At 43.8% G+C, this 23,208-nt stretch overlaps 1 protein-coding gene across 4 annotated transcripts in view; it reads right to left on the reverse strand.

Annotated features, from left to right (window-relative positions):
- Positions 1-22,518, reverse strand: part of TSC22D2 (TSC22 domain family member 2) — a 38,921-nt gene extending 16,403 nt beyond the window's left edge. Inside the window, exons 1-3 of one of the 4 annotated variants that reach the window (XM_072143043.1) lie at positions 20,382-22,518; positions 7,617-7,685; positions 5,744-5,933 (exon numbers count right to left, since the gene is read on the reverse strand). In XM_072143043.1, the coding sequence (XP_071999144.1) occupies positions 5,846-5,933; positions 7,617-7,685; positions 20,382-21,973 (1,749 nt within the window). In that variant the 5' untranslated portion in view covers positions 21,974-22,518 and the 3' untranslated portion in view covers positions 5,744-5,845. Of the gene's footprint in view, positions 1-5,743; positions 5,934-7,616; positions 7,686-20,381 lie in introns of those variants that run through there. The other 3 variants (XM_072143041.1, XM_072143044.1, XM_072143042.1) reach the window with 3 other exon arrangements.
- Positions 22,519-23,208: the final 690 nt, after the last annotated feature.

Here is a 23,208-nt window from a genome sequence, read left to right on the forward strand (position 1 = left end):
TAAGGATGAATGACCAGCAGGTGGCAGACCTGTGCACAGTTCTAGGCAGCTGTTGTCTAAGTATGGTTCATATATAAGGCGCACTGGACTATAAAGCGCACTTCGATTTCTGGGAAAATCAAAGTATTTTTTGTGCGCCTTATAGTCCGAAAAATACGGTAATATGCAATGGTGATACCAACTCTTTGCATTCTTTCATAGGAACTTTCCCATTTTTTTTTTTTTTTTAGACAAAAATATATGTCGAACAGTACCGTATTTTTTGCCCTATAGGGCGCACCGGACTATAAGGCGCATTAGTCCGATGCGCCTTATATATGTAATAATTACATATATAAGGCGCATCGGACTATAAGGCGCGGGGTCCGGGGGCGTGGCGGGGGCTTGGCGGAGGCGTGGCGGAGAGCCGACATGACGTGACGCGGCGACGGGACGCAGCGACGGGACGCGACGCCGAGACGCGACGGGGAACGCGGGGAAGGTGAGCGGGGAGGTGGAGGAGGGCAGCGGATCATACTTACATAGGTCCCCGCTCCAGGTCCCGCTGGAGATCTGCTGTCTCCGGTAGCGGGGACCTATGTAAGTATGGTCCGCTGCCCTGTGCCCAGCGCCATACATAGGGCGCACCGGACTATAAGGCGCACTTTGGATTTCCACGGAAATCCAATGCTTTTAAGTGCGCCTTATAGTCCGGAAAATACGGTAAACTACGTCTTTCCATCCTGCCTTCTCCCGCTCAAGTATTGCATCCATCCCTGGCCTCTGCTGAGTGTACTCTTTAGGAGGTTCTGATGATGTAACTGTCTTTATAAGGATAGGGAAATCACCAGGCATAACATCCTTAAGATCAGCAGCCTAGTCCTTCGTCCATTTACCAAACAGCCAAGCACATAAAAAGTAGGGTTTCTGGGGAAACCGATTACACTATTTTTTTCTTGGTAAAATTTTATTTTTAAGTCTCTGATATATTGTACACCCAAAACTGTAGGCACACGTCCTTTTATTCTGCAAACAGCAGGTGTTGGCAGAGATGCATTTTCAGTACCGTCTGATATTATATAGTTAAAAAATCCCATGTAATATTTTAAGACCTCATCTATAACCCTTATGTTTGTACATAAGAGATCTTATCCGAAGGTTAACAAGCACAAACAGCATCTAATGTTATTTTGGAAGCGATTTTTACAAGTTCTCAGAAAATGAAATAAGAGAAAACTACAGAACCTTACAGAGATTCATTATTATTATTGATATACAATATCATTCTAAAACCATTTGTACCATGCAGCTTTTGAGATATCCTATAGTAAGACAGGACTTTTTATACGAAGAATTATAGATCCGACAGGAATTTTCTGCCAGAGAATAATCTGTCAAAACTCCAATTCATTTCAATGGGAGGTCACTGCTTTTTCTTCAGCGAGTAGATTCTCCGACTTGCTACACAAAGAATTTAATCTCATAGATTGTAAGCTCTTGGGAGCAGGGTCCTCACTTATCGTTTTGTTGCTCGGTTAGGTCTTTTATTTACATACCTACCCCATTAACTGTAAAGTTCTGTGGAACATGAGGACCTCTCTATATAAACATTTGTTATCCCTACAACTGAAGGAAACATGAAAATCAGATGTGTAAAACGGATTGAGAATTGAAAAAAGCGTGTCATTCTGCATTGCACGTGCTCTGTGCTGCAGTCTGGTATAGACAAATTGGAGATCCAGCACTCGTATACTTCCAGTTAAAAGTCCATTTTCTTTATTATAAATCCAATAAAAATAGAAAAATGTGTAGTACAAAAAGAAGTAGTAGTAGTAAGCTTGTCATGGACCATCTGGTCCATCTGTGTTTTTTATCCTGTATGTAAGCTTACTACTACTACTTCTTTTTGTACTACACATTTTTCTATTTTTAATGGAGTTGTAATACAGGCAGTCCCCGGGTTACATACAAGATAGGGTCTGTAGGTTTGTTCTTAAGTTGAATTTGTATGCAAGTCGGAACTGTATATTTTATCATTGTAATCCCAGCCAGAACTTTTTTGGTCTCTGTGACAATTGGATTTTAAAAATGTTGGGTTGTCATAAGAATCAGGATTAACAATGAAGCTTCATTACAGACACCTGTGATAACTGTTATAGCTGTTTATTGTAGCCTAGGACTAAAGCACAATAAATTACCAATATCCAGAGGCCCATTTGTAACTAGGGGTTGTATGTAAGTCGAGTGTTCTTAAGTAGGGGACCGCCTGTAAAGAAAATGGACTTTTAACTTGAAGTATACGAGTGCTGGATCTCCAGTTTACCTGAACCGACACAGGATTCCTGCATCATGCATCCTGGGCACCGTTCACACTGAACGTAGTAGAGTTTATCCTTAATGGATGGGTGAGCCCAGTATAGCTGCGGTCTGGTGCCAGAAATCACTCTGCTACCATTGGAGACTATTGGTGGTGATGCTGAACTGCCTCCTTGTTGTTCAGCTGGCAGTATAGGACTTGTGTCTGCCAAGTGTAACTGAACCTTTGAAGAAATTTTTCTTTCACAAATAAATAGGGAAGGGGATATGAGTAAACGTTGTAATGTTACTTCATTTAGTAAAGCAGCTTCTCATGTTGTTTTCCTGCTCTCTCCTGTAGTGAGCAGTGGATCCGAATGCCTTCAGAGGTCCCTCCACTTCAGACAGATAAGTATGGAAAGAGTTAATCATTAGCTTCTAAACAAATGTTTCCCTTTATGATTTAGCTCTGTGAGGAGATTACACTATCCAGGGACTGTCTGTAAGGAGTTAAGTTATTAGACACTTTATCAGGTCCCTTTATCTCTCCACTGTCAGATACAGAACAGAAAGTGGATTTACACAAACTGCTTAAATAAAGAAGAAGGGCAAAGGATAGGGAAGGACCCAGCAACAGATAACTATAATAAATTATATTACAAAGTTTACTTTTATTATCTGCACTATTGAGTTATGCTATTTTGCTCAAAGTTTAATAATGCTTCAAATAATCTTAGTCAGAACAAAACAAACGTGAAATATTCTGTACCTTTTACCTTTATGACAATGCACCCTTATAATCTACAGGTTTACTGAAATACTTCGCAACAAATATTTACAGTGACAACTGTAAAAGGATAATTAAAAGTAATAATAATAGTAATTAAACATATAAAGTTTGATTACATCTTAACGAGATCTTGGTGATTGCATACCAATTAATAATAGATTTACAAAGTCTTATTATCAGCACAATCTATTCTAAATCTAATAAAATATGCAGATAAATAATTTTTTTTGTAAAAGCAGTTGCCTTTCTGCCTTGTGTCCACTAGATGGCAATATCAGACACAAAACCCTAAGTATAGTCAGTTATAAAACCTGGAAGAGGGGGGGATAGAGAAGGTGCACTGCACATTGCAAATTTGGCAGCAGTTCTCTCTGAAAGTAAATCCTCCTAGGCAGCAGATGGCGCTAAAAGCCACCTCTGTGGATACAATCATTACAGATTCCTGTGACACAGCGGGCCTCCCAGGAAAGAAAGCTTAATGCATTACCCCACTCCAAGGTTTATGGGACATGGCTGCTGTAAATAGTCTCATCATAAATTATGTTTAATCACTACCTTCTGGTTTTACTTGGCATTAGTAGATTGTATAAAATGTGCCATACAGGAAATTCCACTGGAGTGAATTGGGCGCAGATGGATCACATACTGCCCAATCACGAGTTGGTGCAATAGATTTCGGCCAGATACGCTGAGTATTTCCCATAGTATAAAATCTGTAGTGTGAACATGCCCTTACAATAAGTGTGAAAGGAAGCGCACAAGCTTCCAGCTCTCACCCAGGTCTAACACTGAGCTCAACAATTACATTGGACAGAATGGATTATCTACTCCATTCCTAAAAGACAAGCAGCAGCAGCCGTGTACTGGGGAGGAGACATGCTCCTAACCCTGGGTTTAGAAAACAAAAAGCAAACTAAAAAAGTACCCTTGAGGATATCATTTTCTTTACATGTCATTTTGGAAGCCAAAACCTCTTTTTTCCCTTTATAGGCACTTATGTGACGCTTTTTACATTGGCATAAACCCTCAATGTACGGAGCACAATTCGCAGAAATCTAAGGGAGGATGATCTCTGCTTTTGGTTGTTTTGCAGAGGGGAATTTTGCATGGTTTCCCCTGTGTGGACTTAGGACCTTCATAAATGCATTGTATGTAGTGAATGCAGTGTATGTGTGTAGCGACCTCTGATCCAGCAACAATTGGCATAGCTTATGCCAGAAAATTGTGCCAAAATTATTTTTGGCGTACTGACTTTTTGGCACTCAGCCGAACCCCTTTTGCCATACTAGTTGTAAAAGTCCCTAACAAAAAAAACCAAAAAAAAAAAAAAAACCCTAACACAGTCTAAAGTCCTTTAAAAATATGGCACAGACAGATTTTTGGCACACATTAGGTTGTAAACATCGTTCCCAACAAGGCAACTGTATTAAAGGAAATCTACCATCAAGATCCATCATAATAAACCAGGGACAATTACTCATAGATCCAGACACTGACTGTGGTAATCTTCGTATATTTGTTACCCATGGTCTCCTGAAGGGCTTCAAGGGGTGCTGCCAGAGCCCCACCATAGTGCAGGTTCACAAGCTGTTACACTGTCTTTCCATCCATCTCAACCCTGAGAACTCCACCACCCCTCCCTCTGCCTCCATTTCAGCACACAGTGGCAGAGGGAGGGTGCTCCAGCACAGTCTAACAGCTTGTGAAGCTACAGCACCGAGGAACTCTGGTAAGATGCCCCCAGAGACCTTCAGTCTCATAAGCACAATTTTAAAAGTTGAAATGCAAGCCCATGAAAAGTTGAAATACAATGCTTTTTTTCCTTCTTAGAGAGTGATATAAAGGCAGCTGTAAATACAGGAAATTGGTAGGTCCTTTATATTGGTAACCCTCCCCACAGCATCAAAACAAATGGACTCTACAGACCTGTACATGATGCACTCAATGTTACCATTCTTTTTTAGCATGAGGATGGTATAAAATAAAATAAAAATTTAACTGCATGAACCCGAGTGCTTCTTCTTTAGATGTGAGTGTATACGGCTTTAATGAACAAGACATCCATGTTTCAGACTGGATCATGATCAAGTGTTCTGTATAGGGGACACACCTCAGTTGGGATACGATTGGGTTTTCTCACACTGTAATATTTGTTATACACCCGCTAAATAAATAGGGCCTGAATTGTTAATTCCTGTTGATGAACTGGTTTTTCTTTCACCAAACTCTAGGGATAAGTCACATAGCAACCTTAACGGCGAGGCTCAAAATACCACTTCCCAGAGGATAGTATCAAACAAATAGCCAATGTGTCTCGCTGCCAGCATTCAGCACCGTAACACTTTACATGGTTCATGTCAATAGATTTGTAAACCGCTTATGATCTGGATTCTACATTAAAAATGAAATCATGCAGCACAAAAAACAAACCGTATACAAAAACTGCAAATGCAACAAATCAAAGCAAACACACAGATGACACAATGCAGGATACAAGCGAGCACCGGGATTACAAGCCCACCACAGATTAGTAGGATGCAAATCACATAGAGTGTATTCACATATCACACAACTAGGGGGTGTTCAGGGCCTAGAAGTATAGCTGCCCCCCAATATCCCCTTCCCCCACAACTTGTTATATCCGGTGTTCAGTAGTGGTCTCAGTGCCCCCTTCTCAATAAGGGAAAGAAAACTTACCTTTTCCATTTTTTTTCTGTTTGGGACTTAGTAAAAGTTGCTAAATCAGCCGGAGTTCACACTGTTAATCCCACTTATTTCTCTTTATACGGTATTCCCTGCTCCCTTTTCTGCTCTAATCCAGTTCCAAGGTCCTCCAAAGCAAAATAGAAATACTGTAGATCTAAAAAGACTAAAGAAAAAAAGTTGTACACAATTAGATGGTATATCTCCCTCCACATGTAACCAAGGACTTGGAAACCGAGGTTTCTTCAGCAAAAAAAGATGCTTGGGGGGGGGGGGGGGGAGGTGTAAGGGGTACAAAAGATTGATCCTCCAGAGGAGAGATGGTCATGAATAGGTGTAGCAGATAATGAATGATGGTAACAGATGCATTGTCCAATCTGTGTATAATGTAACATTATAGAAATACCCTGTGCTGTACAAGTATATCTCCTAGACATGACAGGGGACACATATCTCCTATGCTATGGAACCGCACAAACAAATTCTACATCAGTGCAATCTACTGGTCATTACCAGGGATGAAGGTCTTGGTTATTGAGTTACAGATCTACTGAACGGAACTAGGAAAGGCCAGAAGTATTAGAGGGCCAATGGAGGTCAAGGTGGGAACACAAGTCCAAGCATGAGTAGCCTACAGGAGCAGGCCATTTGGCTGTCCATGTCTAGCACCTATAGTAATATATGAACACTCTGTGGCACGCTGGAACAAGCTCTACACATAGTACAGAGGCCATGAATAGTACTGCAGCCCTCTCCTACTTATGTGCCTCACATGTCCCCTTAGACCCCACTGATCAGTGACCTACCACAAAGAATAGTCAACAATATTAAAGCAAATCTACCATCAAAATCCATCCTGACTTACTCATAGATCCAGGCACAGAGACTCTGGTAATTTGCTTATATTTGTCATCCATGGCCTCCTTCCTTCTAACATCAGCTTTTAGAACTGTTGCAATGAGCCTGAAGGGCCCTGGGGGTGTTAGCAGACCACATACATGCTGCAGCTTCACAGGCTGTTACACTGTCTCACAATCCCCGCTGCTCCCTCAGAATTTCCCGCCTCTTCTGCCTGATGTAACCCCACAGTGGCAAAGGAATTTTCAGCACAAGGTGGGAGGAGTGATGTGCTCCTGCAGTACAACAACCTATGAGGTTACAGCATGAGGAGGCTCCACTAACACACCCACAGAGCCCTTCAGGCTAATTAGCAAAATTTTAAGTGTCGATTTTAGAAGGAAAGAGGCAATGAATAACAAATATAAGAAGATTACTAAAGTCACGGTGCTTGGATCTATGAGTAAGTGTTCCTGGTTTATCCTGCTTGTTTAGGTTAGATTTCCTTTAAATTTTGACCATCTTTTACTATAACATATACCTAATTTTAGGTATCAAGGCAGGCTTAAGGGGTCAGAGAAAAAGGAGATCACAACGGTGGGAAGAAAGGAAAAATAAATCCCTATTTTGAACCATTGTTGGACAGCATGGTTTACAAAAAAAAAAAAAAAACCAACAAGGTTCATTTGCTTATACTGAGGACCTGAGTCTAGAGAGGGGATGGAAACCTGGGACTAAGCATATGCCACGATTCTTACAGATGACACAACTTAGAGGGCGGAAGGGAGATAAATAATAACTGGAAGACAAGAACTGGATTCGAGCAATGAAGGGAGCAGGTAAAACCTATAGAATAGAACAATTATTTTACAGACATTGGATTACATTGCGCAGACACCAGAATCACTCCACCATTTTCAGATCACCGTTCCCATGGGTTAATTCAGGAATGAAGCTTTATGGCTTTAAGCTGTGCATGCAGACTGCTGCAGAGGCCTTACAGTGCTCATACCTATCACCCAGTCTCTTTGACCCACGGAACTTCACTTGAAACGCTTCATAGAAAGCAGAGGAAGGATTCCTGCGAGACCCAAGAATCAAATGAAAACAAGTTGAAAACTTTTGCACTATAGGAGATGAAGAAAGATTACTGCACAGCATTGTAACATCAAATGCCCATAGAGAGACGACACAGAGCCACCAACCCCCATTACAGCAGCTTCTCATACTGCCCTGTGCCCACACTGCTTTATAGTATCCACTGTCTGGTAGTCTGCCATTCCCTCTACTCTATTGGATCAAAGCACAAGATTAAAAAAAAGGAGGGGACAGTATTTGAAGGTAAATCTTTGAATAGTTCATGGATTTCAATGGGAGGTCAGAGTTCCTGTAAGAAGCAACATGTTCTTTTTCTGTGTAATATCTTCCAATATACACATGATCGTCCAGCATAACAGGTTGGAGGCGGCTTGTAGACCTAAATCCCCTGGACAGGGAAGGGCAGAGCAATATGGGACCTGCTCCATCATTTGGGGAGTCACTACAAAGGTGCCCAAAAGAAGGCGAAGAAGAACACAGTCAGGTGGAAGGGGCCTTAGTTTTGTTACACTGTGTGCAGTTCTTTTCAGACTGTTAAAATAAAGTTAGTTAGTTTTTTTTAAATAAAATACACTTATGCCAAAGACTTCACTGGTATTTTTGTAACCAAAACCCAGACTGAAAATAGTAAATTGAAGTGCTAATTGTGTCAGTGAGAAAGCTGCGGCATCACTTTCCTGTAAGTGCTTATGGCTTTGCACTTTGCTAGTTCCTCTTCCTCTTTTGCAGTGGTGAATTGTATTTTGTACAGTCACTAAATGCTCACAAAAGGTTTGCTCTGAACACCATTAACAAGTCATACAAGTCGCATGCTTATTAGGTCCAAAATCTGAAAAAAGCCCCTGCTTTCAAAATTAACCACCAGGGCTGGATTTGAGGGAAGACTAAACTGGCAATGGCCATTGGGCTCTACTCCTTGCCCATATAATACATTAGTTATAATAAGTAAAGAGCTTCCATACATATGATTTAACCTCAATCTTCCTGTGTGCATTACAGTCAGAGGTTATGTGAATAAGGACACCTAATGCCCTTCTCCTCCTGGGTTACATTCAACATTAAAAGAAATCCACCTTCAAAATCCATCATGATAAACCAGAGACACTTACTCATTGATGCAGGCACCGTGACTGTGGTAATCTTATATTTGTTATCCATGGCATATAAACATGCATTTTTAGGACTATGCTAATGAGCCAGTGGGGCTCTGGAGGGGTGTTTTCAGAGCCCCTCAGTGATGCCTTTTGACCAGTTCTTGCAATGAGCAGAGCAGATCTCATTGTCATACATGTGCTGCTCCGGTAACACTGCAGCATTGAGGGGAGTTTCAGTAACACCCACCAAAATCTCTCAAAATCATTAACATAAATTTTAAAAGTGGATTTTAGAAGGAAAGAGGACATGGAAAACCAATATAAGAAGACCACCACAATCATTGTGTCTGGATCTATGAGAAAGTGTCCCTGGATTTTGATGGTCGATTTCCTATAAAGGAAAACTTTCATAGAATATTAGACTAATAGAATATAGACCAAAACTATTCACCTCCGCTCCTCTTGATGTCGATTCCCAGCACTCGTCTACCCTAAGCTTGACACGTTGGGATCACCTAGAAGGGAAACTTCTAATTAGCAGGCCACAGCATGGGGACGAGATGTCTGGCGCTTCGTGCTGCTAATTAGAAGTTTTTTTTTTTTAGGCGATTCCGATGTGTCAATTAAAAAAGACCAGCGGCGAGATCAAGATTAAGAGGAGACTAGTGGAGTATTTTTTGTCTATTTTGCCTGAAAGCGAATGCTTATTTTTTCAATTAAAAGTAAAATTAATAGAAAATTGTTAAAACCAAGCAACAACTTCCCAGTGCAAGAGAAGAATGTGAGTCCACCTACATATACCCAGAAACAACTATTTTAGAGAAAGCACAACAAGCTGTCAGGAACCAGTTTAGGGAACCAAAATCTGCCCATACCAACAAATATTGACTGCTCAGACTAATGCCATAATACATGGTCCACAAGAGAGCACGTGGGAGTACAGGCACACAACACAAAGGATCCATACACAGACTTGACATTGCTAAACTGGTTGTACAAGTTATCCCCTACCAATAGAAATCACACCCATCACGAGAATGGACCACTCGGCGATACAAATGGATGAAGCAGAAAGTTGAGTATGCGTCCTAGAACTCCATTCAAGTAGGAGAGTGTAGGACATAGTACAGCACGGTCCTGGTCTCCTGCACTCCCATACAGTCTACAAGATCTTCCGGAGATAGTCAGGCACCTGCACAGTAATCCGTTCTCCAGGTTGATGAGAGTGTTCTCTTGCACAATGTGGGTCCCAGCAGTCAGACCTGTGGATAATGGATAACTTGCAAAGTTGGTATAACCCCATTAAATCCTGAGGGGGCTGAGCTTCAGTAGGCACAGCAAGCAGCTAAATAGTATATGGACCATTTTAAGCCGGTTGCTCATGAGCGAGTTCGGTCAGAGAAGCTTCCTTGTGTGCTTACCAGATTTCCTGAACTAAACCTACAATCTCTAAGCGGACCTGCCAAGTTCAGTTCAGCACTTCTTGGTCCGGTCCAGGAATTCCTGAAAGCGCAGGGAGCGAGTCATTAACCAAAAATAAAGTAAAAACACAAAATCACTACCAATAGGAGAGCAAGAAATAAAGCCTCAGAAAGGTGCGCGGTCTATGTCTCACAAACTGCAATTAAGAAAAGAGATTGAGGTTCTCAAACGACATTCTTTGGCAATTTTGTAAGCTGCAGGATTGACAGTTTCCACATCTCTATTGAGAACAGGCAATGTATAACTTGTGTGTATATGGTGCAGGGCAGTACAACACGCCCATTACCTGTACCAGGAGCAATCGTGGTGGGTTTACCAGTCCACCACGATTATGATGTGCACTGCGCAGGCTCTTATAAGATCAGCTAATAGTGCCTGCAGGTAGCCGGCTCCTGTCACACAAGGACCTCTCAGATCTCCTTGGCAGTAAATTACAGTGAGATAACCTTCACATTTCTCTTTCAGTGCTTGACACACATGATTTTTATCTATACTTGTAAACTATGGTCTCATTTTTTCCTTTACAATATTTAGTGGGAAAACCATTTCTGCAGCCAGGAATAGGAAAGAGGACAAAAAACTGAAAAACAAAACGACTTGCAAGCGTGTGCCAGTAATTCACTGCCTATGAGCGTCCACAGCCAGTGACCTGGGATTTGTAAAGGAGTTGTACAGAAGTAGAAAAACCTGGCAGCTTTCTTCCAAAATCTCGCTATTCACAACCTGCCTCGTATACATTAATGGAGTTGTAATATACACCTTTCGAAAGGAGTGGTGCAATCTAAGGCGGAGGGGAGGAAGATGTTACTTACTAGGTAATGGCCATGTAGTGGTTATATGCAGCATGCAATAATCTTTAAAATGAACCCACCAGAATAATTTCTTATATTCAAGTTATAATCCAGTTTTGCATCCAAGTGCTGCTAATCCATACATCTCATGTCAGATTCCCAGATGAAATAAGTCTCTATACCCACGGCTACTATGCCATATTACAGTCTTCCGGAGAGTCTAGGGATGCAGAGGGAGCTGGTTATATAAAGTAGCACTGGAGGAAATGTTTTCCTTTTTCCACCCCGAATATGCATTACCTTCCATTCCCAAAGTGATCTGACAGCATAGGCCACCCTTCCTTCCCACCATGTTACCTGGCAGAAATCTGCTGCATTCCTGACAAGCAGGGCAGAAAGGAAAATTTTACTGGCTACCCTGTTGGAAGCATTACTGACCCTGTGTCCACCATATCTGCTGTATAGGGGGGCATAGGTGGCAGCACAGTGGCTCAGCACTACAGCCTTGCAGAACTGGGGTCCTGGGTGCAGGTCCCATCCAGGTTAACATCTGCTAACAGTTTTTATGTTCTCTCTGTGTTTGGGTGGGTTTCCTCCAGGTCCACTGGTTTCCTCCCCCACATACTGGTAGGTTGATTAGATTCTTAGCCCCATTGGGGACAGGGACTGATTTGGCATGCTCTGTGCAGCGCTGCGTAATCTGTGTGCATTATACAGTATAAATAAAGGAATTTTAAGCATTCTAAAAAAAAAGTAAGGGCTGCTATTTGTATCACCTTCATCAACTACAACCTGTTAAAAGAGTTGTTTGAAGTTATCAAGCAGATCTGTGATGATCCATCTATTTAGGCCCCACGAGAACAAGATCACATGCAAACCACAGAAAGGAGACCCTCTCTAATGCAGTGGAAGGTCAAGTATGAGTCCTGCTGCTGCATTCAATAGTGAGAGTGCCCGAAATCTCAGCCATTCCCATTTACTGTCTGAGTACAGTACAGGAAATAGCACTGTGTGTGGCACGCTCCTACACTCCCATATTGAATGAAGTGATAGGAAGCATGATCGCCCAGCCTCTCCTCCTATTAGCAAGAATCAGATACAAGATCCCTGAATTGCTGGAGTCCCTGTTCTAATGGTCAATCGGTGTCCTTGCAGTCGGAGCGTCTCCAATTACCTGTGGATAGCTGATCACTTGCAAACCGTACAACCCCTTTAACGGGTGCCACTCCACAGATTCTGGCATAGTTAGAATCTACTCTCTAGAATGCACCGTACCCAAGTAATCAAATATATCAATTATGGACTTTACTGATTTTACCAACATCTTTCATTGAAATATACACATTACAAAAAAGTCACAGCTGTGATTTAAACTTGTGTGAAATGCAGGAACTAAGAACAGTGCCAAAAAGAACAGGGGACAACCCCTTTAAATTTCATTAGGGTAGTTTCTAAATGACAAGTATTTTGGGGGGGTGGTGTTTACAATGATGGTTTGATTTATCAGCTTTACTTAACACTACACAAGACAGCATTTAAGCAAATGAAGCAAAAGGCACCCAAAAAGCGCAGAGCTCATAATCAAGTTTTTTAGCTACCTAGCTGCTGGAGCGGACACTCCACAATCCATCCATTCATTGGAGTTCCTGGAATGCCGCCGGAGCAGTTCATACTGGTCATCTATCTATGGAAAATGATCTGTACTCTGTTCTTATTCCAACACAGTCATATTTTACTTGTGTTCCAAATGTGGAGGATTTTTTAAGGAATGTGCTCCTTTCCGTGCAACCGCTATGTCCAGATGCAGCTTCACAAAAACATCTCCTGGATAGTTCATATAGGAACATATAAACCATAAATTCTAACTAGAATATCTAAATATGTATAACACAACATGTGGTTTGTGGTGACAATCCAGCATAAATTTAGAAGCTGCATGATCTCTCAGATACTCCACCAGCTATGTCCACTGCACACAGCCAGGGCCCATGGCAGGGCACATACATGAACATAAGTACAAGCCATCTCATTCATATGACCTGCTTTATGTTGTGATCACATTTGGTGGTGGAGCCTTTGATCTAGGTACACCTACTGCACGCGCTGAAGATCAAAAGATAAAATGGCAGATTAGTCCTGAATGGAGAAAGGAAAATCCTAACCAACTGCAATTGTCATCTGCTCTGAGGATATCCCTACAACGTATGCCGTAGAGAGGGCGATTATGGCACGCATGACCAGCCAATGCTCCATCCAAACAGGACTCTGCTCAAACTACACCGGTAGGTGCCCAACTGTTATGTGGTCTAACATTCACATACAGTGACCCTCAATTACAAGAGCTTGATGAGTACAAGGTGATTCAGTCTTTCAGGGAACTAACCTGCATGTGAACAGTACATGCAAGAAAAAAAAAATTAAATTTCAAGGTATTGACATGAAGGGATTTTACAAAGAGGGGGGGGGGGGAGAAATCAATAACATACCCACTATGTGCTGGCCTCTACTTCCAAATCCCAAATAGAGACCCATTTAAACAAGTTTCCTGATCAGCATTTTTGTTCACTATTTAAAGGCAAAACAATCAATGGAACCCAAAAGAAATAGTCCAATAGAAACATCTGCAGCTATTTAAAAGTTATGAAGAACACAAGTTCATCACTGTAGGCACACAGAATTGTCCCAAAGAGGTATAAAATTAACACTGAACCTGTGTTACTCAAACACTAACAGGAAATCAACCACTCGAAAAACACACAAAAAAAATAACCTAGAAATACTAATCTCCACTCCTCTTCATCTTGACCCGGTCACTGTCCGTCGCTAGTCTTGCCACTATGGCATCACCTTGAAAACAAACTTCTAATTAGCAGCCCGGAGCACAGGGGTAAGATGTCCGGCACGCCGGGCTGCTAATTATGCACGCCCCTGCACCTCCCTCTCCAAGCATGAGACGTTCCAGCACGAGGGAGGTGCAGGGGAGTGCATAATTAATAGCCCAGAGCAAAGGACATCTTGTCCATGCGCTGCCAATTATAAGTTTCTTTTCTGGGTGATACTGAATGTCAAGACTAGCGACGGACAGCGCTAGGAACAAGATGAAGAAGAGCAGAGGTGAGCATTTCTAGGTTGTGGTTTGAGTGGTTGATTTCCTTTAAAAAGGACCTTTATTCGTTTTTCATACATGAAATTGTGCAAAAATAAGAGCCTGTCCACATTTGCATCATACAACACAGTGCTAGATTTGGCATGGACAAATATCAACTACACCCAATAGATCCTACTGAAAAAACACTTTGTTGAGTTTCACTTAGGCACTAAGGAACCCACTGTTGCTTATAGACTGGTGGCTTTATGTCTCAGGATAGCTTCCACAACACTGAGGTCGCCATTATATATACACATGCACTTATACTTGCCTAGAAGTTAGGCTTCTTTCACAAACATTTGGCTGGAGAGGCGGAGGGATGAAAGCTGCTCACTCCACCCCTATCCATAGGGACATCCTGGTTCCCTGCCAAACTTACGGGAAAACATGAAGCACGCTCTTTTTCCCTGCATTGCATACTGCGGCTGGGCGTCTATGAAGATAGATATGAAGATGGCTGCAAATTGTGCGGGTAGACATACATCCCCATTCCCTCATTGACTTAACATACTGTGGGCACATATATCCGTCCACAAATACGTCCCCCATCGGCGGCAATGGCGGCTCAGCAATGGTACGGTAGACTGATGAATCTTACAGAACTTATTCCTGGTACTCTTTTGCCTGTGTAGATCCACACTGATGGTAAAGTACAGCCCGGCTTCACTACACATGTCACAGTTTACTACTCCTGCAAGATCTGTGCAGACAGGAGGAGTGGAGTGGAAGTAATTTTCTGTTATGCTCTCCAAAAAGAGTATTTGTCACCTTCTGGTCCTGAATGGAGGAACAGAAGGGTGCCACTGTGGTGTGAACTGAAGTGAAAAATCTTATTCCCCCCCAATTTCACTAGATTTTTCACACTCTCCCTATCCATCCCATTCTCTTCCGGTGTAATTTTAAAACAGAAAATGACCTAGCCAAAGCTGAATGATGGATTAATGATAGTTTACACAAGTTTTTCCCCCATGAAAATCTCTAAAGGGGAAAAAAAAGCAGCTTCATAATCCTGTTTTTACAGTGGCAGCGAGAGCATTGTAAAATTTGTCATGCAACAGTACGTCCACATACACAGCAACCACAACTCTGAAAACACATTGAATGTGTTACTTCCATGCAGTATTCAGGCTGCAGAAACCAAAATAAATACAAAATTTAGTCACAAGTTTATCTGAAAATGCCCTTAAATGGTCCCTAAGTTTTTGACAAAGCTTTACATAAATCAATAGTACAAGTGGCTACATGTAACTTAGTAATATTTCTGATCAGAGAAAAACCTTGACTCCCTTCTTCACACCTCAAAATTTCTAGCAAGACTAGCAGCATGTCACTATACAGAAGGGGTATGGAGAGGGGAGCAGAGTCACAGCAGCTATGTCTTCACCCAGCAGACGCAATCTTATGTAAAAACCTTAGCAATATCTACAAGGATGTTGAAAGGTGAGGTACGCTTTAAGGGCAATTCCCAGGTAGTTGTATAGAATTTCTCCCTGTACAGATCTTCCTTTAGTGATTTACTTCTTGGAAAGCAATGACACACCATGAATTTCATGCAGGCTGAAACGAGACCTTCTGGAATGCAATACAGCAGGGCATTACATCATAGGAGTCACCTGGTCACCTGTCACAGTACATTGTCTTTTGTAGCATTTTTCAGGAAACTGTGGTAAACTTGGTAAACTTAAAGAAGTTTCACATGAAAAGCATTTATGCCTAGATAATGGTGTGGAGCTTAGCTCCTGTCCATCTGTACACTACATGGATGGCACCTAACAAAAAATCACCACAATGACAGCTATAGCTTATTACTGCAGCGCCACCACAGGCAAAGTTAACTATTACACAGCACAAACTAGAAGAGAATACATTTTCTCGCTGATGGGCAACATATGAAATACGTTTTATAAACCAGAGGACCCCTTTAAAATCTGGACCGCCACAAGGACTGCCTACAGCCATTTAAACTAAGAAAAATTACTGCAAAATATAAGTGATGTAAGTGCACAGGATACAACCCGAATTCATAATTGTTCTTTTCAGAGAAAAAGATCTAATCCAAACGCCATTTTTCTCATATCCTTACTGCAATAATACAACATCCCTTGAAAGACCAAACAGCAGTAAGTTGTGCTAGGGCACCATACACATTGGGAGCCCTCACTGGCTGCTCCCTCACCTTCAATATAAAACACCAAAACCTGCTGAGTTTGCTCTGACAAAATTGCTCTATGCACTTGCAGGATTTAGCGGAATGAACCTAGAAGCACTGAAGTGATCCAACCATGTCCATTCAGGGATTCTAGGTTTGTCCTAGTAAATCCTGCCTGTGCGTGGAACAAGTTTGTTGGACCAAGCTCGCTTGTGGGCAACTGGCATCATCCCACAAGTCAATTGGGTTTGTAGGCCACCTTCAGGTTCTTCCATGTGTCATATTGCCATATCTTCTATCATAAAGTAACCAAAATTAAAGTGATGCCAGTACGAACAAAGCCTCACACTACAACCATCACTTCATATGGCATAAACAGAGTATCCAGATCCTTAGGGAAAAAACCCAAAACATAAAGAAGGAAATGTGGTCAATATCAGCCTTTTTTCACTTTTTGCAACAACTTCTCTTACACATTTATATATTTTAGAAGTGTCAGAGCAGAACTGTTCTATCTGCCCACGGCAACCAATGAGAGCTCAGCTTTAATATTATAAACCTATAAAAGTGGGAAAATAAAAGCTGAGCTCTAATAGGCCGGCATGGACAATCAGACAACTGTCTGCTCTAAAGACACCTCTGATAAGTATTCCCTTATGATTTACATGACATTTTTCCTGGACTACCTTCTTCACAGTGGTTTCAGCTTTCTGCCTTGACTTATAGTGCATCTGTGGTCTTATTCTTTGCAGGGCAGAACAGCACAGTGTAGCGTACAACACTGAGAATTAGCAGAAATCGGGCAGAAGCCATGATGTCAGTGTGAGCAGAGTCGTAAGCATCCATATTGGTGGGTAACAGAGTCGTGCACAGGTTTTGCTCAGTAAGCTGAAATAGAATACAAGGCCAAGGTATTCATAATACAATTTATATAGAAAGTTTTCCCTCATTTTACATTTTTTACCTTGGTGCAACAGTTGTGTTCTATTTAACAGATTTGGACAGATCACAATACAGTCTGAAGGTTATCATAGCTGAGCACAGGCTTTTACTAAGAGGTTGTAAATCAGGTGCCCTGTATTCAGAGTCACCTCAGTCTTGTCACATAAGGGGCAACAGCAGCAAGTGTCCCAAATCAATCTGTATAGACAAGAATCACTGCCGAGCGTTGGTTACTCCATGGCCTCTCTAACTATATGGAGAAGACAATAGCCATATTTACAAAAGGTCCTTGTGTCGGAATTCTGGCCTGTGTCTAGATTAGAGAAGACAAAAACAATCTTTATGGTCACTTTTAAAGGGGTTTTGAAATCGTAGCTACTAATGTACAAAAACATAACATATATTTAGATGATTGAATTAAGTTGCAGTCTTATGTCTTGAGAAAAGCACTTTTCTGTCATGGAGAAGTTTATCGGGCACCAAGGTATACTATTCGCAAAAATAAGCACATTTCAGGCATGGAGAATAAGTTTTTCTTAAAGGGTTTTCCCTATGGCACTGACAGAGACAGACTGACGGAGATCATGGAGCGCAGCGCTCAACAATTTCCGTCGGCTCCATTGAGATGAATGGAGCAGAAGGGTCATGCGCGGCTGTCTGCTCCATTACTCTCCAATAGCGACAAGACGTCCGACTGAGGAAACTGGGACCAAATTGGACCCCTCATTTTCGTGATATGTTTGAGTCTCATCACTGAGACTCCCATCAATCAGCATGTTAGGTCTTGTCCACAGAATAGGGCCTAACTTGAATTTGTTGGAAAACCCCTTTAAGACATAAGGCTGTGCAACTTCCTTCAGTCAAAAATCTACCACACAATGTGCACCACTTGTGACTGGGGCCCAAATAACTAAGAATTAGGAAGTGTGGGGACCAATATATGGTGGCTACTATGATGCAATATCTGGTTATCATGGTGATACTGGAAATGGTGTCTACATATCATCAGTAGAAAACCAGGCAAAGCCTGTGCACAGCTCTACATCACTATCCAAGACAGAGGGCGGGAAAAATAAGGAGAGGTGAGGAAGAAAAGACTGACAGTAACGTGTTGAGGTAACGTCCCCATGTACATGAATCTACTATTCAGGCCACATATAGGTATCATATGCAGCAGGTCAAAAACTTTATGTATAGGCAGCACAGTACCACACTCATTGAGATCACTGCCTGCCCCAGCAGAGCTTACAATCTAGTTACCAGATAAGACAAGAATGACCCATTGAAGCAGTCACTGTCCCCACACATCAGCAATTGTGTCACACAGCTTAGATTTCACCAGATTAAAAGTGTATACAGCCGACTGCTTACATGACTCGAGTCATGTATCTCAGGAACATAAGGTACTGATAAAGCGATAGATATAACGCCGAGGTCACTTGTGCCGGACATTGTAGACCCAACACATCTGAATACACACCCGGCTTTGCTACTATTAGCAATTGTAAGAAATGTTTCGTAGGAGGATTTTGGTTTTAACCAATTTTTCTGCATATACATTTAATACTGCACTGAAACAATATAAAAGATGCAGAAAATGCGACAGTAACAAGGGTTTTCTTACTGTAGTATATGAGAAGGCACAATAACTTACAGAAAAGAACAAAACTAAAACAAACCAAGATAATAAGTCATAGAAAGCTGCTTTGCCCAAAACAAATTACAACACTCACAAAAGTTACATCTGTGTACCACATGTAGCCCTACTCTCTTCGGGATGGACCATAATGTGACTTCTGGGGTAAAACACATCATAAACCTGTCTGGTGGTGGCCAAAGCACTCAGCTGTCACTGTCAAAGACAGCCCAGAGTCCAGTGCTCAACCAGCTGACCCTCAACCTTTAGGATCCTGTCCTATTAGGAACACCCTAGCAAAAGACATGAAACCTGACAAGACTTTGCTAGAAGACTTGTAACACCATTTCATCCTCTCCAGGTTGTGTTTAAACTTTCAAATGTTTATTCTGTGTTAACACTGTGTTTACATCACATTTACATGAACGCAGTTCAACCACTGTGTGTGAACAGTCTTAAGCTAGGACAAGTTAACGTGAAGTAATGAGTACTGCAGAATTTCTAGCAACCACACCTCTCACTACCAACCCTACAAAAAGAGATATTAGAATATAAACACTGAAGCCGCCAAGTAAGATTTACCAAATTCAGCATGGAATTAGAGCTGTAAAGGTCATAGACTGATGATCTGTACCACTCTACGCCAGCAGTAGCATCCACGGCCATGCAGCCAGTGCCAGGCCCCAGATTACCCACAGAGCCAACAACTTACTGTAGAATATCACTGCTATACAGTACTTCAGATAACAGCTCAGACACCATCCATCTGCTCAGCTACCAGACCTCTAGCTGTACCACCAGCATAGACGGGGATGGCTAGGGCCTTAAAGATATCGGAATCCTTCTACACAATACTGACACATTAAGGCCTCACTCATTCTCAGTCTGTTTGTAGTATTAAGTATGATGAACGTTAAGACTCATATACAGAGCTGGAATACAGTTGTTGGCATGAACCCTTATACTGTAAAGTACACAAGGATCAAATAGATACAAGCGGGTCCATGACAAATCCCATGGTCAATGTGGATGGTGGGCATGAAAGAAAGCTGCACATGGTGAATTTTGTTTCAGCAAGCAGTCCATGACATAGCCGAGTTATATAACCACGAGCCGGCCATTTCTCCTCTATGGTCAGCCATTGTGGTACCTGTGTGTGATCTACGGCACTGACTTTGTGTTACACTCCTGAGGGGCTATGAACTACAAGGACTACCTGCGTGCATAGTACAAGGCATAACCTGTAGCCTCTACGAATCACATCAGATACTATGGACAGGGTTTGCCCCGGAGCTGAAAGGGTAAAGGCATTTTTCGTCACTTTAGAAACCTGTTGGTTAAGAGTGTGACTCAGTGGTACACAAGACAACGTATGCGAGCGAGTTCCTGGAAAGAAATGCATGTATAGCAGTAAGACAAACGTGAAATGCTCCATACCTGTCATCCTCACCATCAACAGGGATAGGTAAACCAAATACGGGTAAATGAAGAGGGTTTGTTAGAGGGTCCGTGATGGGAACTTTCACAAAAGACTTCTCAGAAATCAAAGGGATTGGCGGCTGAGGTAGGGGTTCCGACTTTCTCCGGTCATCGATTTGACCTGCCGATGGCTGGCTCTGAAACTGACTAATGGTGGACTGTGGCAGACTTGTACCTAGCACAGATGGAAGCCCAGCGGTTGGGATCAAGCTGTTACTCCTACTGACATTAGTATGGCTACTCAACGGAGACTGTACAAAAGTCGAAGGAGCAATTGGCATGGTAACAGGGGTAGCCGACACACTAGGCACACTACTTGTTATTCCAGAAACCCCAGAAGTGGGCACACTGTGCAGGCCAGGGGTCATGGCGTGGTGTCCACCAGGAATGTTTGGGAGCTGACTGCTTCCAGTCACTTGTTGCTGACTCATGGGTTTCTGTTGTACCCCACCAATAGTCGCCACACCTCCAGTCTGGGGCAAATGAGCTGGATGGTTCTGAGGAGCTGGCGCCCCCTGCACAAGTCCGGATCCTGGACTCACTGAGTCGCCTGGTTTGGGATGAAGGCCCAGAACTTGCGCTCCACCTGCTTGAAGATGCTGGCCTGGAAGACTGGTTGGAGCCCCAGTACCTGCTGCCATTTGATTGGATCCTTGTGACTGTAGAGCGGACAAGTGCTGCGCATAGTCCGCCTGGTGGTTGGAGACCTGGGTGCCCATCATATGCCCGCCTGGCATCTGGGCCTGCGAGTAGGTGAACTGCTGGGCTTGACTTGCAGAAGCAGTGGTCTGCTGCTGGCTGATGGACACATTGTGGGGGGCCTTGCCATTGTGCCCGCTCTGGGCATGGATGTAGGACTGGCCAGGCTGAGCCATCATGTGCTGAGCAGCAGGATACAAGGGCTGAGCTGCTCCACCTATGGGCTGCTGCCCAATGACAAAGTGCTGCTGCTGCAGCTGTGACACAGCACTGAGGGAAGTGTCAGCGATAGAGTCCGGCCCAGGCCCTACGTGCACGGAGCCCCCGGTGGCGCCCAGGCCGCTGTCCCGCTCGGCCGTGCGGATGGGCTCGGCAGTCCTGGTGATCACGGTGCTGCCGCCGCCGCTGTCAGAGTCGCGGTCATAGAACTCGGTGCACGTCCAGCGGCCGCGCCTGTACGGCTCTCCGGAGCCGTGGTCCAGCTTGATGACTCGGAAGCGGGAGCTGCAGGCGGCCGTGCTGGGGGTGCTGCTGCCGGCGGCGGCCTGCCCGCTGCTCCTGCCGGCCATGAGCGGGGCCTCCTGCGGCACATTGGGGGAAAGGGTGCCCGGGGTCTCGGCGTCTCCCACCTGGTTGAGCGTCTCCTCGGAAGAGCTGCGCTCCACCACATCCTCAGGCCCGTAGTCCGTGGCCCGGGACACATCGAAGATCTCGGAGGAGACGTCCTCGGTGCGGGACTCGTCAGGGTCGTCCAGGCTCTCCGTGTCCTCGGTGATGCTGCTGGCCGCCTGCGCCGTGGTCACACTGGTGATCTGGAAGCAGCTCTTCTTCTTAGCCGGCATCTTGGACATGATGAGGGGCAGAGCCGACACACGTCCCCCGGGGAGACAGCGGAGGAAGCGGCGGTCCCGGGGGCGGGAGGACGATTCCCGGGCTCAGCGTCTAGCGCAGCGTACACATCTCTGCGCCGGGAACGATGAAGGCTGGGGAAGGGGGTGCAGGCCCCGGGTAGGCCCGGCCTCCTCTGTCACCACAGTCCGGGGATGATACAGGCCCTTCCAGATAGCGCTGCCGGCTTCAGCCTGAAGAGGGGGAGGAGGAGGTGGGGGACAGGTCGCGGGCCCCCGCTCGCCCCTACCTACAGTCCAGTGCGCCAGACATGACAGGATTAGGATGTGGCGCTGTCCTGTCCCCCGAATCACTGAGAGGAAGTGAGACAACCCGAGGAGGCTGCGAACTAGCAGCCAGCACAAATGTCTGTTAGTGACGGCGGCTCCGGCGGCCCCGCCCACGTGACGTGACCTCACCTCCAGCCCCGCCCCCGACACCTCCTGACTGCTGCCTCACACACTCAAATTCAAAACTCTGTCATCACTGTACACAAGATGGCCGCCAGGGGCACTGTGCAGGGAAGAACAAGACCTGGGCGGGGCTGCAGTCATTCATAAATCTGCTCCATTGGCTGGGCTGTAGTGCGTCACAAAAAAGGGGCGAGGATTAAGAAGAAGTGAGGATGAGAGGCAGGAGAAACCATTCCCCTCGGGCATTGCTGGGGGAGGCGGTGGAGGGGGCGGTGTACATGGTACGTCCCGCTTTGTCTATCAGCCGCCTGCGCTGCAGCTCGGGTTGGTATTTAACTCTTTCAGTGCGGCAGTTCTCCAGACCAGAGACTGCTAAGCAGTGAATTAGTGTCCATAGCAAACCCTCCTCCCCTGTACACGATACACTGAGGAGATGCCATCAAAAGAAACCATATTACTACATAAACGTGAAGATAGAGCACAACCACCACTTTCTATCAGGAAGAATCCCTTAATACCTAGTAAAGTGAATGAAATGTGCGCTTACACAGCCACCACTAGGGGGTGCACTGCAGACAGATTTATACAATTACTTCTCTCTAGTCGTGACATAAATATCTTATTAAAAGCTTTTGTTTTGCATTATTTTAGCAATATTGACCCCTTGTGGCAATATATATAGAACTGATTAGTCCCCCATTGATGCTGTGAGCTCAGTAGTGTTCACCCCAGCTCTGAATAGACATGTGCCGTGTACCCACAGCTCCGTCATCCTTTGTGAAGTA

The sequence above is a fragment of the Engystomops pustulosus genome, chromosome 3 (assembly GCF_040894005.1).
Source record: "Engystomops pustulosus chromosome 3, aEngPut4.maternal, whole genome shotgun sequence".
Classification (NCBI taxonomy): Eukaryota; Metazoa; Chordata; class Amphibia; order Anura; family Leptodactylidae; genus Engystomops; species Engystomops pustulosus.